We start from the raw sequence: 16,232 nt of genomic DNA, 5'->3' as shown, positions 1-16,232 counted from the left end.
CATTGTCTTAACTCAAACTTTCTGAACTTTGACTGCGTTTATAGGAAATATTATTAATGTCTGCAATACCATATCAATATATAGATTTCTCACTGAATATATTTTCACATCATCTATACATATTTTTTATTGTAAACTTTCACATTGTTCTCTATAAAATTTTTATTTATAAAAAACCTAATATCAATGTAAATTGTAACGGGGGAACTATAAGAACTAGGCCGTCCAAACAGGCCACTTGGTGAATTTAAATTGATTAGGACATATAATTCTAATTCTCACTCGACTTTGTAGGCTAGCCCATGCGAATGCACGGGTTGACGACTAGTTGAGCATAGTTATGGGAATATCTAGCTATGATCATGTATATAGGCATCATGTCCGCGACAAGTAGACCGAAACGATTGTGCATCTACTACTATTACTCCACACATCGACCGCTATCCAGCATGCATCTAGAGTATTAAGTTCATAAGAACAGAGTAATGCTTTAAGTAAGATGACATGATGTAGAGGGATAAACTCATGCAATATGATATAAACCCCATATTTTTGTCCTCGATGGCAACAATACAATACGTGTCGTTTCCCTTACTGTCATTGGGATCGAGCACCGCAAGATTGAACCCAAAGCTAAGCACTTCTCCCATTGCAATAAAGATCAATCTAGTAGGCCAAACCAAACTAATTATTCGAAGAGACTTGCAAAGATAAACCAATCATACATAAAAGAATTCATAGGAGAATCAAATATTGTTCATAGATAAACTTGATCATAAACCCACAATTCATCGGATCTCGACAAACACACTGCAAAAGAAGATTACATCAAATAGATCTCCAAGAAGATCGAGGAGAACTTTGTATTGAGATCCAAAGAGAGAGAAGAAGTGATCTAGATAATAACTATGGACCCGAAGGCTGAAGTAAACTACTCACACATCACCGGAGAGGCCATGGAGTTGATGTAGAGACCCTCCGTGATCTATGCCCCCTCTGGCGGAGCTCCGGAAAAGGCCCCAAGATGGGATCTCTTGGGTACAGAAGGTTGCGGTGGTGGAATTAGGTTTTCATGGTGCTCCTGGATGTTTGGGGGTACGTGAATATATATAGGAGGAAGAAGTAGGTCGGTGGAGCAGCGAGGGGCCCATGAGGGTGGAGGGCGCGCCCCCTGCATCGTGGCGTCCTCGATTGTTTCTTGACACCCACTCCAAGTCTCCTGGATCATGTTTGTTGAGAAAATCACATTCCCAAAGGTTTCATTCCTATTGGACTTTGCTTGATATTCCTTTTCTGCGGAACACTGAAATAGGCAAAAAAACAGCAATTTGGGTTGTGCCTCCGGTTAATAGGTTAGTACCAAAAATGATATAAAAGTGTAAAATAAAGCCCATTAATATCCAAAATAGATAATATAATAGCATGGAGCAATCAAAAGTTATAGATACGTTGGAGACGTATCACACCACAACAGCAAAATTTGCAATAAATAAAGCACTAGAATAAAAACTAATTGGACCATTGGAGGAGTCATATACAGAAGAACAATGCCCCAAAGCAGGTTTGCGAATGGAGCTTTAAGCAGGGAGATCGAAAATGGCAGCAAAATGAGCAAGAACACGGGTTTGAGCTATGGTTTGATTTTTTCTGGAGGAAGACGAAGTGGATGGGTGCTGGAATAAGTGGAGGGGACCCACGTGGGACCCACAAGACAGTGGGCGCGCCTAGGGGTAGGGCGCGCCCTCCACCCTTGTGGTCCACTGGTGCATCCCCCTGGCGTGTTCTGAGTGCCAGAAATTCTCAAATATTCTATAAAAAATCATACTAAATTTTCAGGGCATTTGGAGAACTTTTATTTCCAGGACATTTTTTTATTGCACGGATAATTCAAAAAACAGACATAAAATACTATTTTTCTTTATTTAATCTAAATAACAGAAAGTAAAAGGTGGGTACAGAAAGTTGTGCCTTCTAAATTCATCCATCTCATGCCCATCAAAAGGAATCCATTAACAAGGTTGACCAAGTCTTATTGACAAACTTCTTCCGAATGACATGAAACCGGAGAACTTTCGAATAACACTAGGTTACGTCAACAGGGATATGCATGTCCCCAACAATAAGTATCATATTCCTTTTTGACAGTAGGAAGAGGGAATTCAAAACCTCCAATAGTAATAGTCGAAATTTTTCCAATAGAATTGATACTATGAACTTGAGGTTGTTTCTTCAGAAAGTGTACCATATGCTCATTGCCATTAACATGAAAAGTGACATTGCCTTTGTTGCAATCAATAACATCCCTTACAGTATTCAAAAAGGGTCTACCGAGGATAATCGACATACTGTCATCCTCAGGAATATCAAGAATAACAAAGTTCGTTAAGATAGTAACGTTTGCAACCACAACAAGCACATCCTCACAAATACCGATGGGTATAGCAGTTGATTTATCAACCATTTGTAAAGAAATTTCGGTATGTCTCAACTTATTCAATTCAAGCCTATGATATAAAGAGAAAGGCATAACACTAACACCGGCTCCAAGATCACATAAAGCATTTTTAACATAGTTTATTTTAACGGAGCATGGTATAGTTGGTACTCCTGGATCTCCAAGTTTCTTTTGTATTCCACCCTTAAAAGTATAATTAGCAAGCATGGCGGAAATTTTAGCTTCTGGTATCTTTCTTTTATTTGTAACAATATCTTTCATATACTTAGAATAAGGAGGCATTTTAAGCATGAGGACGCATTTTAAGCATATTAGTAAAACGCATACACAAAAAGATAGGTCTAATCAGTTCAGCAAAGCGCTCAAAATCCTTATCATCCTTTTTCTTGGATGGCTTAGGAGGAAAGGGCATGGCTTTCTGAACCCATGGTTCTCTTTCTCTACCATGTTTCCTAGCAATAAAGTCTCTCTTATCATAATGTTGATTCTTTGACTGTGGGTTATCAAGATCAACAATAGGTTCAATCTCTACATCATTATTATTACTAGGTTGAGCATCAACATGAACATCATTATTAACATTATCACTAAGTTCATTTTCATCACCAGATTGTGTCTCAGCGTCAGAAATAGAAATATCATTGGGATTCTCAGGTGTATCTATAACAGGTTCACTACAGGCATGCAAAGTCATATCAGTTTTCTTTTTATTTTTATTACTAGGACTAGGTGCATCAGTATTAATTCCCTGAGAATCTTGCTCAACTCTCTTAGGATGGCCCTCAGGATACAAAGGTTCCTGGGTCATTTTACCACCTCTAGTCATAACCCTAATAGCATTATCATTATTCTTACTATTCAACTCATTAAGCAAATCATCTTGCGCCTTAAGTACTTCTTCTACTTGAGTTGTAACCATGGAAGCATGTTTTCTAATAACCTTAAGATCATTAACGGTTCTACTCATATAATCACCCAAGTGGTCAAGCATGTAAGCATTACGTTTCAATTGTCTACTAACATGAGCATTGAAATTTTCTTGTTTAACAATAAAATTATGAAACTCATCCAAGCATTGACTAGCAGACTTATTATGAGGAATATGTCCTTTATCAAATCTATGGAGAGATTTTACCTCTACTACCCATGTCGGGTTATCAAGACCATGTATTTCTTCAATAGGCAGTAGATTCTTAACATCTTCAGCTTTAATACCTTTTTCTTTCATAGATTTCTTTGCCTCTTGCATATCTTCAGGACTAAGAAATAGAATACCCGTTTTCTTCGGAGTTGGCTTAGGAGTTGGTTCAGGAAGTGTCCAATCATTATCATTACTCAATATATTATTCAATAGCAATTCAGCTTTCTCAATAGTTTGTTCCCTGAAGACACAACCAGCACAACTATCCAGGTGGTCTCTGGAAGCATCGGTTAGTCCATTATAAAATATATCAACTATTTCATTTTCTTGAGAGGATGATCAGGCAAAGCATTAAGTAACTGGAGAAGCCTCCCCCAAGCTTGTGGGAGACTCTCTTCTTCAATTTGCACAAAGTTAAATATTTCCCTCAGGGCAGCTTGTTTCTTATGAGCGGGGAAATATTTTCAGAGAAGTAGTAAATCATATCCTGGGGACTACGCACACAACCAATACCAAGAGAATTAAACCATAACTTAGCATCACCCTTTAACGAGAAAGGAAACAATTTGAGAATATAGTAATAGTGAATTTTTTTCTCATGGGCAAATAGGGTGGCTATATCATTCAGTTTAGTAAGATGTGCCACAACAGTTTCAGATTCATAACAATAGAAAGGATCAGATTCTACCAAAGTAATTAACTCAGGATCGATAGAGAATTCATAATCCTTATCAGTAACAAAGATAGGTGAAGTAGCAAACATAGGGTCATATTGCATTCTAGCATTCAAAGCCTTTTCTTTCAGCTTAGCTAAAAGTTTCTTAAGATCATCTCTATCATTACAAGAAAGAAAGTCTCTAGCAGTTTCATCATCCATAATATAACCCTCAGGTACAACAGACAATTCATATCTAGGGGGAGAATCATAACCTTCAGTTTCAATAATATCATCAGTTTCTGTAATTTCATCTCTCTAACCCTAGCAAGTTGTTCATCAAGAAATTCACCTAGTGGCACAATATTATCAAGCATAGAAGTAGAATCATCATAAGCATCATGTATAGTAGAAGTCGCATCATCAATAACATGAGACATATCAAAATCAATAGCAGGTGTAGGTGTCGCAAGTTTACTCAAAACAGAAGGAGAATCAAGTGCAGAGCTAGATGGCAGTTCCTTACCTCCCCTCGTAGTTGAGGGAAAAATCTTGGTTCTTTGATCTTTCAATTTCCTCATAGTGATGAACAGATATAAATCCCAAGTGATTCAGAGAATAGAACTATGCCCCCCGGAAACGGCGCCAGAAAAAGGTCTTGATAACGCACAAGTATAGGGGATCGCAATAGTTTTCGAGGGTAGAGTATTCAACCAAAATGTATTGATTCGACACAAGGGGAGCCAAAGAATATTCTCAAGTATTAGCAGCTGAGTTGTCAATTCAACCACACTTGAAAGACTTAATATCTGCAGCAAAGTATTTAGTAGCAAAGTAATATGGAAGTAACAGTAATGGTGGCAAAAGTAACAATAGCAGTTTTGTAGCAATCGTAACAGTGGCAACAGAAAAGTAACTTAGCAAAGATCAATATGAAACGAGCTCGTAGGCAATGGATCAATGATGGATAGTTATGTCGGATGGCATTCATCATGCAACAGTTATAACATAGGGTGTGATGCGTCCATTTTGCCTCATGTTTACCTGTTGTTATTTATAATGTTTTTATGCATAATAATGCTTTTCGGAGTAATTCTAATGCCTTTTATCTGATAATATGCAAGGTACACACAAAGAGGGAGAATTCCGGCAGTGAGAAATCTGGACCTGAAAAAGCTACGTCAGGCTACCTATTCTGCACAACTACAGATGAGCTGAAACTTCACAAGGAATTTTTATGCATAAATAAGAAATACTGGAGCAAATAACTACCGGAGGGGGCCCACCTGGTGAACACAAGACATCAGGACACGCCTGGCCCCCCAGGCGTGCCCTGGTGGGTTGTGCTCAGTCCAGCCCACCTCCGGTGCCTGATATGTCAATTTTGCATCATGTTTTCCTACTATTATTTAGGATGTTTTATGCATAATAATGCTTTTTGGAGTAATTCTAATGTCTTTTCTCTCATAATTTGCAAGGTACACACAAAGAGGGAGAATTCCGGCAGTTGGAAATCTGGACCTGAAAAAGCTATGTCAGGCTACCTATTCTGCATAACTACAAATGTGCTAAAACTTCACAAGGAATTTATGTGGATAAATAAGAAATACTGGAGCAAATAACTACCAGAGGGGGCCCACCCGGTGAACACAAGACATCAGGACACGCCTGGCCCCCAGGCGCGCCCTGGTGGGTTGTGCTCAGCCCAGCCCACCTCCGGTGCCTGATACGTCCATTTTGCATCATGTTTTCCTACTATTATTTAAGATGTTTTTATTCATAATTATGCTTTTTGGAGAAATTCTAATGCCTTTTCTCTCATAATTTGCAAGGTACACACAAAGAGGGAGAATTCCAGCAGCTAGAAATTTGGACCTGGAAAAGCTACGTCAGGCTACCTATTCTACATAACTCCAAATAAGCTGAAACTTCACGGAGATTTTTTATGGAATGTATGAAGAATATTGGAGCAAATAAGTATCAGAGGGGATCCTCTGGGACGGTGAATTCATCTTTGCCGAGGCTTGCTTCGTCTTCGGAGGGGGGGTGTGTAATTGTCATCCTCCTCCTCTCCGTCTGCCGCTCTCTCAGGAGAGCCGGCTCCTTCATCCTCCTGCTCTAAATCTTGCTGGAGGGGATTGTTGTTGTCTTCGGCACTATCCGGAGTGTTATTATCTCCTGTGCCGATATCACCACTTTTGCTTTGGCGGGACTTAGAGCGGCGCCGCTGACGTCGGCGCTTGGGTTGCTTCTTGGAGGGGTCATCCTCCGCTATCTCGTCGCCATTGCCTGCTTTGGGTGTATCCACCATGTATATGTCATATGACGAGGTGGCTTTCCAGTGCCCTATAGGTGCTGGTTCATGTTCGTCTCCGACATCGTCGCCCATACCGTCGATGTCTTCGGAGTCGAAGTCGAGCATGTCGGTTAAATCATCGACAGTGGCTATGAAGTGGGTGGTGGGTGGGCGTCGAATTTCTTCATCGTCCGCATCCCAATCCTGTTGGCCGTAATCCGGCCAGGGCTCTCCTGAACAAAGAGAAAGACCTTAGTGAATTCAGAATGTCGCCGAAGGGCGAGTGCTGAAAGATATCCGCGGCGGTGAATTCCATGATCGGCGCCCGATCGGATTCGATTGGCAGGGGCGCGGATGGTTCGGAGTCTAGAAAAGAGTCCAGCACCTTGGAGTCACGGGTTGCGCAGAGGTTTAGGCTGGTGTTCGGCTCGATCGCCGTTGAGACTGCAGCCCCTGAGGCGGTGTCTAACCACCCATCCTCGACTGGCGCAGTTGGCTCCGAGCTAAGGGTCGGAGCTGATGCGGGCGCAGCCTCTGGGGTACTGTTTGGCAGCAGAGCTAGGTCATACCCATCGCAACAGTGCGGCGCGCCCGGCTGTGGCTCGAATCTGTCGAAGGTCAAGTCTCCGCGAATGGCGGCCTTGTAGTTCAAACTTCCAAATCTGACCTGATGGCCAGGGGCGTAGCTTTCAATCTGCTCCAGATGGCCAAGCGAATTAGCCCGCAGCGCAAAGCCGCCGAATATGAAGATCTGTCCGGGGAGAAAAGTCTCACCCTGGACCGCATCGCTATCGATGATAGCAGGAGCCATCAAGCCTAATGGCGACGACACAGAGGAACTCTCAATGAAAGCACCAATGTCGGTGTCAAAACCAGCGGATCTCGGGTAGGGGATCTCGAACTATGCGTCTAGGCCGGATGGTAACAGGAGGCAGGGGACACGATGTTTTACCCAAGTTCAGGCCCTCTTGATGGAGGTAAAACCCTACGTTCTGATTGATTGATATTGATGATATGGGTAGTACAAGAGTAGATCTACCACGAGATCAGAGAGGCTAAACCCTATAATCTAGCCTATGGTATGATTGTATGTTATGGTTGTTGTCCTACGGACTAAAACCCTTCGGTTTATATAGACACCGGAGAGGGTTAGGGTTACACAAGGTCGGTTACAAAGAAGGAGATATCCATATCCGTATTGCCTAGCTTGCCTTCCACGCCAAGTAGAGTCCCATCCGGACACGAGACGAAGTCTTCAATCTTGTATCTTCATAGTCTAACAGTCCGGCCAATGGAGATAGTCCGGCTGTCCGGAGACCCCCTAATCCAGGACTCCCTCACTCTCCATGTACAGTACTCTTCCGATGGAAGTTGTTCCTTGACCACATTGACCACGCCGCTCCGAGAGCACCAAGGCGGTGGACGACGGAGAGGCCTAGGAAGGGGATGACGTGAAGCCAGGGAAGACGCGACAGTGGATGCCCATGTGGAGAGGAGTATGAGGGTTCACTGGTTTGGGTGCGGTGTGAGGCTGCCGTCGCCACAGGGCCTAGCCAGCGGTGGGAGTAGTAGGGGTAGGTGAGGCCTCCGCGGTAGCACAGCCGGCCACGGGAGGCAGGTGCAGGCGGCATGACCGGCGCTGGTTTGGGCGGCTGGGGCAAGAAGACCAGAGGTTGAAGTAGCACTACGATCGTTGGATGGACAACGTACGGTCACTAGAGCTAGAATCGTTCATATTGACTAAGTTGACAAAGCCCTCTGTCCGTGTTAACTTAGTAGGCCCAAAAGTCAGCCTCCCACTATGGTGGGTCCTAGCTAGCAGAGGGAGTATTCATTTTTTTGTGCGTAATAAGGAGGCACTTCCTTGCGTGCGAAGATATAGCTAGTGGGTCCGAGCTGTCAGCAGGGGCAACGCTTTTTTCATGAAATACATAGGCCCTTCCGATGGGTCCCAGATGTTAGGTGGAGGAATCATTATTTTGCGCGTAATAAGGAGGCATTTCCTTGTGTGCGGCCGTGGACCCAGCTGCCAGCCTCTCCACGTACAGTCCACTTTCGATGGATGTTGTTCGTTGACCATGTTGACCACGCCGCGCCGAGAGCACCAGGGCGGTGGACGATGGCGAGGCCTACGAAGGGAACGACACGGAGCCGGGGAAGACACGACAGTGGCTGCCCATGCGGTGGGGAGTACGAGGGTTGACTGGTTCGGCTGCCATCGCCGAAAAATAACAGGAGGTGTGGCTGAGTAGAGGGATAGCCAGGCCAGGGATGCGAGTATGGTGGGGCCGTGAGGCCTGCCTGGCAGTACAGCCGGCCACGGGAGGCAGGAGCAGGAGGTTCCACCGGTGCTGGTTTGTGCGGATAGAGCAGGAAGATCAGAGACTGAAGAAGCACGATTGCCGTTAGATTGACATCTAACGGTTTGACACTGGCAGAGTCGATTGTTGACTAAGTTTCTTTTTTTGAGAAACCTTGTGTGCACATGAACTTAGTAGGCCCACAAGTCAGCCTCCAAATCAGTGGCACACAACATAGAGCCCATTTGCTATTTTTTAATAATTTGCAGCCCATTTGCTAATTCTTAAGTAATTTATTAAAGCCCATTTTCTGCCTAGGACCACAGTCAAAAAGCTCAACCTTATTTTGGATATTTCGGTGGAGTCCGAACTGTTATAATCCCGAAATGATAAACATTTTATTTTGTAAGAACTTATTGATTTGCCAAAAAAATCATTTTGTTTTTGTCAGCAAATAAGACGTGGGACAATTGAGTTGGTTTGAGGGAAAACCAGTGGTAAAAAAATCAGCGCTGGGAGGGAAAACAACAAAAAAATAAGGATGTAAATACAAAAGGGAACTTTATGTATTTTCAATATAATGATACATGTATGTGAACTAGTAAAATTATAGGTAGAGATTAGAAAACGGAAGTAGGACATGGCGTGTCAAGAGGAAAATAGAAATGGGCTGTGTGTTTAATTCAGTAAAAAAACTGCCAAGGGATGTTCTAAGACAAAATATAACTAACGTTGGCGGGCCAAAGGCCAGTAGATACCTGCTGGATCTTTGTGCCCTGTTGTCGTCATGGGCTGGGCCTGTTAAAAACAAAAACAAGCCTGGGCAGTCTACAGCCTAGTTGAAACTTCCTTGACCTGAAAAAACAATATATCTACTCAATAAATGAGACAATTCTGCAAGTACAGACTCATAACTGGGATCCAGCAGGTATATTGTTCTTTCATCATGATAATAAGGGCATGCACTTGTTTCCAAAAAATTGAGAACTGGGAATTCGAACGGCATGTGCTTATGCTACCCATCAAATAAAAATCATGTGCCTGAAAATTCATTTCGAAACAAATGATTCAACTTTATATCCAAGTCGACCCTCGGCATGATGGTTGGAAGCAAATGCCAAGTTCATACCGAAAGATCGTTAACAACAATAACAACTTGTGGACGACAAGGTAGTACAAGTACCAATAGCAAACTAACTTATAATCTTTTTAGTCTTGGCCCTAGTGTTTGTCTGGTAGAAAATCTTGTAGAGGACCAGCTCCCGCTCCTTCTCTTGCTCCAGGTCCCCGAGGTGGTACTGGTGCTTAACCCAGTTGGTCCTCTGCTGGTCGAAGTTCTTGTTGGTGTGCAGCACCAGAACTATTTTGATGCCCGTTTGCTGGCCGTTGACCATCATCGGTAATGTATTGCCGGTCTTGTGCCACATCGCGTGCATGCGACACTCCAACTGTATCTTGCAACGCGTCCACGTGCCCCTTTTGAATGCCTTGGAGTTGCACTGGACGAAATGCTTGCTTAGGCCACTCAGTGTGATACTTGCAGTATTGTCGAATACAGGTTTTAGTGTACGTAGTTGGCATTTTCATAACATCTTTGGCATGTTGCGGTCGCTTGTTTCACGTTTTATTAACTTTCAAATTGTAATTGCTTCACTAGGTCTGTGTCTAAAAAGAAAAATAGAGCTATAAACAAAGGAATATGTTTGTGCAAGTAGACGGCCGATCGGTGTCTTACCTGGAAGTTTCTTGGGATGGGTGTAGCATATGTCGTTCTCGCTGTCGATGGTTGGCATGAACAAATCGGTGAGAGGGTGAGATCTCGCACTGTCGGCACTCACTTTGGCCTCAAGGTGCTCGATCAGCTCCTGATCCGTGGGATCAAACTTGACGCCAGACGGTAGCACCAGCCAATCCTTCTTGGACTTACATCAGTTAATTCTAGTTATATGGTACTCAATGTATGATCAGTCGACTGTTTTAAGTGAATTATGAAAGATTTCGATAGATAAGTGGTACTCCAAATCTGAAGTTCACAATACCCGAACATGCCGCTGGGACTCTTGGGTCACCTCACGCGCAGCGTGTTGTCACGTCAATTCAATGTGGGGACATGATGAATAATTTGACTGACGTATACTAGTACTGCTCCTGTACTACTTACTAGTTGTATTTAGTGTCACATTTGAACCATAGGTTTAACTAATAAAATGTCAATGCATGTCACCAAAAATTATTCCATTGGAAACTATGTTCAAATACGAATAAAATGATATAATTTTTTGTGACATGCATTAACATTTAGTTAGTGAAATTTATGGTCAAAATTTGACACAAATTACGAAGGGGACCAATAAACCAGGGGGAAGTAGTAGTACGAGTAGTGCAATATACGGTATAGAGGACTAGTGCAAATTTAGAGATGGAGTAAGAAGTTACAAGGTTGTGCGACAGACTTTGTAGGCTACATGAGCAATACAAAATATAATTCTCATTGGACAACACTTTCACCAACAAGTACGCACTTGAAGCCTAATTGATATATATATATATATATGGCTTCTACACAGCATCTCCATCATCATTATCAGTACATCCTATGCAAGTGAGTTAGGATGCACTTGATCCCAGAAAGGTATCTATCATTCAAACCAGAGGAGTGCTTCAAACTAACAATAGTACATAATATCCAACAAAAGAAGGTCATGCTACAACAACATGATACATGGCTCAGTCTAGATATTAGTACGAATCAAGTTGTGCACATTTGATATTGGCATGAACCACATCGCCGCATGTCGGGTTTGCAAAAGCCATCCATCTCATGGAAGCTTGATGCCTTTCACATGCTGAAGATTATCTAGCAACAAGCTGTGTCGACGAATCTCTGGATATGGTGATTCATGAAACCCATGGTATGATGTGTAAACACAGTCCCCCTGGCGAATGGAAGTTGCATAGCACGGTAATCATCGCCAGTGATATGGTCGATGATTGGTTGGATGATCGGATAATTGAGCCTGAGGAACATGGAGTGGTTGCCGAGGCTGTAAACCCGCCTCCAGTTGAATACGCCTGGCCCAATGGAGCTAGAATTTTTCTCGAACACGAAGTAGCCATAGCCATCAATGTCACGAATGCCTGGGGCATTGTACTGCATGTGGTTTTATGTAATGGCTTGGTCAATTTGGTATGTGTGAATGAGCATCAAATGACCGCCGTTAGCTAAACAAGCGATAAGCCACCACCCATCGGCTGGTATGATTCCAGGTCCTGGAATCATGAAGGCCAGCACATTTGTGTCTGCTGCAACAATTCAAATTGGAGACCAAAAGGACAAAAATAAACAATCATGTTCAGAGTATGTGTGGAATTAAGATTATTATAACAGTGACACATATCATAGATAGAGAATTGCAATGCCGTGGTCATAATCATACCCCTAGTTAAAAAAATAAGCCAATGGCTTTCATATTCTAGCAATATGTCATGGTTCAAACATCATGTAACAATGAGAGGAAAACATCTATGACAGGGCCTACTCATATTCTACCATAGCACTTACTACTGTTCTCATATCAACTCTAAGCAATAACATGTGTTGTTATAAAAATCTTGGAAATGAGAGTAACACATAGCAATCATGAGGTTATACTCATAATATCTATTCTAACAATCATTAGATGCCAATTGTTCTCATATCAACTCTAACAATAACATGTGTGGTCATAAAAATCTAGTAAATGAGAGGAACATATAGCAATGATGTGGTTATAGACATAATATCTATTCTAAATTTGTAACAATGAACTGTCAGTCATATTCATAAGGTAAATATGAGAGGAGATAGAAAAATTACACGACGATAGATTCCACCAGTATAGGCAGCCAATCTGTGCGTCGACCGCGTAAACGATGCCATCATGCACTATAGAATCAGACAGAAATGTTGCCTCAACAGGATTGATGATGAGCCATAACCATGTATGGTGACCGGATTCCAGATAGACTAATCCCATGTTGAACAAGGAAATGAGCTTGTAATCCATGTAGTCTTCTGATGGTGTGGGCACTTCACAGATTACAACCTTCAACAAACAGAGGTCAAGCCAAAAGCTCGACGCCTCCTGTGCGTAGTAGGCAGGAGTGTCCGGCGGGCCGCAAGGCTCGATGGCGGCGGTATCCAACGATGGAAGGGTGATCTCTCGCTGGGTGTAGATATCCATGAGACGCCACTGACTACCAGATTGGTGGATGAGGATGATCCAGTTGGCCTTCATGCCCGCCCAGTAGTGGTCGCGCATGAAGGACATGTGGACGGGTAGTGGTAGCATGTCGAGGGGCACCACGCCAACTTCCATAGGATCGTCAAGTCGGTGTCTGGGCAACTTGCGAGGATTGGGCATCAGCTAGCAGGGTGTATTAAAAAGAGCCGGCCGGTTGCAGATGAGTAGACGGTACAAAGATACCGAGCATGCAGCTAGACAGACGGTGCTGAGCAGGTCCATACGATTACATATCTGCTCCAAGAGAACATCGGGGAGGGAATTACAATCGCAGCTCTGTGTGTCAGTCGGTTCTGCCATAGGGTTTTTTAGGGCGCTGAGTGATTAGGGTTTTCGGTGCCTGCGAGCCAGCAGGGAAGTGGATTCGGGCGGGCAAGTGAAGAAGATGGCGTGTGTGGCCAAGCAGTGAGCGGGGGGATATGGTACGCGCGAGCTACCAAGGAAGATGGCGCGGGCGGGCACTACAAAAAAAATACACTTCCGTGATGATACGTGTTTGTCACAGTAGGTCGCGTTTTTTGTCATGCATCTACATCCATGACGATTTTATGACAGAATCAAGATAGTCATACATGTGATGTCATAGAAGTGTTCCATGACATTACCAAAATTACCATCACAGAAGTGTCCACTTCCATGACGATAAATCGTGCGTCACAGAAGTGCTTTCATCAAGGGTGACCGACACGTGGCATCCACCGCAACGGAACGCCATTAAGCTATCGGGTCCGGTTTTGGATCCGATAACCCGTTAACAGCCCGGACCAATGGGGATTTTCCACGTGTAAAATCATCATTGGCCGGAGGAAACATGTGTTGCCTCACCGTTGGGACAGATGTCATCCACTCATTGGACAGGAGGTGCCTATGATAGGTTGACACGTGGCACGGCCCAACAGTGGCCCATTCCGGTGAAAAAGGCCAGCCCAGTAAAAATTAGCAGGCCGGCCCATATAAGGCCTACTTGTGTCAGGTCCATTTAAGCCCACGGCCCATACTAGATGTGCCAATTCGGCCCGTCAAAGGCCCATTAAAGATTTGACACCATTGCAGCCCATCGTCAGTTCGAGCCCGTTAACAGCCCGCTATGTATTTGGGCTCAATATCGGCCCGATGAGATTTTGGCCTGTTAACGGCCCGTTCAGTGGATGGGCCAATTTTCATGATGTACATCTTTCGTCCTTTTAGAGACCCATTTAAATGTTGGGCTAATTTCCGGCCCGGTGTGTCTTTCAGCCTATTGACGGCCCATAAATCAGTTGGGCCATTTGTAGTCGGACCTGAGTTTCGGCCTTTTAGTGACCCATTTAAGTGTTGGGCAAATTTCCAGCCCGGTGTGTCTTTCAGCCTATTGACGGCCCATATATCTGTTGGGCCATTTGTAGTCGGACCTGAGTTTTGGCCTTTTAGCGACCCATTTAAGTGTTGGGTCAATTCCCGGCCCTGTGTGCCTTTCAGCGTGTTAACGGACCATAAATGAGTTGGGCCATTTGTAGTCGGACTTGAGTTTTGGCCTTTTAACGACCCATGCCCTTCATGGTCCAATACTAGCCCGGTTTCTCTTTCGGCCTGCTAACAGCCCACAACACAGTTGGGCCATTTACAATACGACCTGACTTTCGGCCTCTTAGCGGCCCATGCTCTTCATGGTCCAGTACAAGCCTGCTGTCTCTTTCGGCCTGCTAAAGGCCCACGGTATAGTTGGTCCATATGTAGCCCGAACTTAGTAACGGCATGTTAACGGCCCGTGAAATCAATTGGGCCCACCTGTTTCCCGCTTCGATGTCGGCCTTGTAACGGCCCATTAACTTAATGGGCCCACTAAAGTCCGTACATGTATTTATGCCAAATTAGATAATTTGAACCCATTACGACGAGAAATTATGCACAGGACCAAAACCGATCAAGCAAAGGTACGACATACAGGGAAAAACGTTGCACATCCAACATATATTACAGGAAATTACATCCACAAGGCAATCAAAGATTGATGCCAGTGCAAATAAATGAACAGAACCTAAGATCTACAATGTCACAATCTGCAACCTCAGCACGGATGATGCCCATAAGCATGTGGGCAAGTTCTTGCTGCTTTGCTACACTATCTCTGAAAACATTGATCAGTTGTTGTGTCGCATGACTCTGCACCTCTGATTCCTCCACCATTTCCATCATTCCTTCATCCATTAATTGGTTCACAAACATACATTTTTTTCCCTTGCATTCGAGACAGAGGATACTGAACAGATTCAGATGGCGATTTTGGCAGGCTTGTATTATTGATAGTGGAGAGTGTCTCGACCACTTCATCATAACATAAATTAGGAGGGGAACCAAACAGATTAATCATGAGTTATTGCCATATTACCTGCCCTAGATTTATTGGAAAGAAACAATGGGGTTGCCTTGCTGTTTTCAGAGTTTGTCTTCTTATCTTCAGCAGTCTGCACCAAATTAAGACACTAGCATTGCTATCATTGGCCATAATAGGAAAGCAACATTGGCACAACGAACATTTGGGCAACTAGCCAACACCAAATTAACACAATATGGCACAGCTATCATCAGCCAGGTAAGGTAATACGAAAGCAACATTGACACAATGAATGAATGGGCAACCAGAGCAGCACTACAATTCAGTAATGTGCATGATATGAGATAGTACACTCATGGATTTCAGTATGCAAAACTACCAAGTAGTTTTCTTTACAAAAATCAACATTGGCGCCTTTAACATTTTTCTACAACTAATTTTAGATTAGATAAAGGTTGGATTGACGCTGATTAACAAAATACATGCTGATGTAAAGATATAGTGATATACAACAGGTACTTGCATCAGCATTGGAGCACAGAGTATTCCCGCAAGATATTTTCCTCGAATACAATCCTAATGAAGGAAGTCTTCTATCATTTAACCTTATTTTCTAAAAGAGAGATGGGTAAGAAACATGTAGAAAACATGATCAGAATGCTATAAAATTTCATGATGCAAGGATACGCACATGCTTCTTAGAATGGAGTTGACACTCTTTTGCTGGATTGGAGTGGACTAGTTTTTTGGCCACTGGAATCTGCTTATTATCAGTGGGAGTTGGGTTT

General features: G+C 43.3%; 1 protein-coding gene across 1 annotated transcript; it reads right to left on the bottom strand.

The window, feature by feature from the left end:
- Window positions 1–10,040: 10,040 nt before the first annotated feature.
- LOC125518949 (NAC domain-containing protein 75-like) lies at window positions 10,041–13,430 on the bottom strand. Its single transcript, XM_048683832.1, has 3 exons — window positions 13,314–13,430; window positions 10,583–10,769; window positions 10,041–10,384 (listed from the first exon to the last, which is right to left on the bottom strand). The coding sequence occupies exons 1-3, from the start codon at window positions 13,428–13,430 to the stop codon at window positions 10,041–10,043; spliced, it is 648 nt and encodes a 215-aa protein (XP_048539789.1).
- Window positions 13,431–16,232: the final 2,802 nt, after the last annotated feature.

Source organism: Triticum urartu, chromosome 7 (assembly GCF_003073215.2).
Source record: "Triticum urartu cultivar G1812 chromosome 7, Tu2.1, whole genome shotgun sequence".
In the NCBI taxonomy this organism is placed as follows: Eukaryota; Viridiplantae; Streptophyta; class Magnoliopsida; order Poales; family Poaceae; genus Triticum; species Triticum urartu.
The sequence above is the reverse complement of the archived record's forward strand: the minus strand, read 5'-3'. Positions and strand labels throughout refer to the sequence as shown.

Excerpts from the sequence above, each read along its gene's own strand:
- LOC125518949 (XM_048683832.1), bottom strand. The coding sequence starts at position 13,430 with ATGGCAGAACCGACTGACACACAGAGCTGCGATTGTAATTCCCTCCCC. Across the intron at positions 10,770-13,313 it reads TCTGTCTAGCTGCATGCTCG|TCCAAGAAGGATTGGCTGGT; the intron begins GTATCTTTGTAC and ends AACTGATGTAAG. Across the intron at positions 10,385-10,582 it reads CCATCCCAAGAAACTTCCAG|GTATCACACTGAGTGGCCTA; the intron begins GTAAGACACCGA and ends ACAATACTGCAA.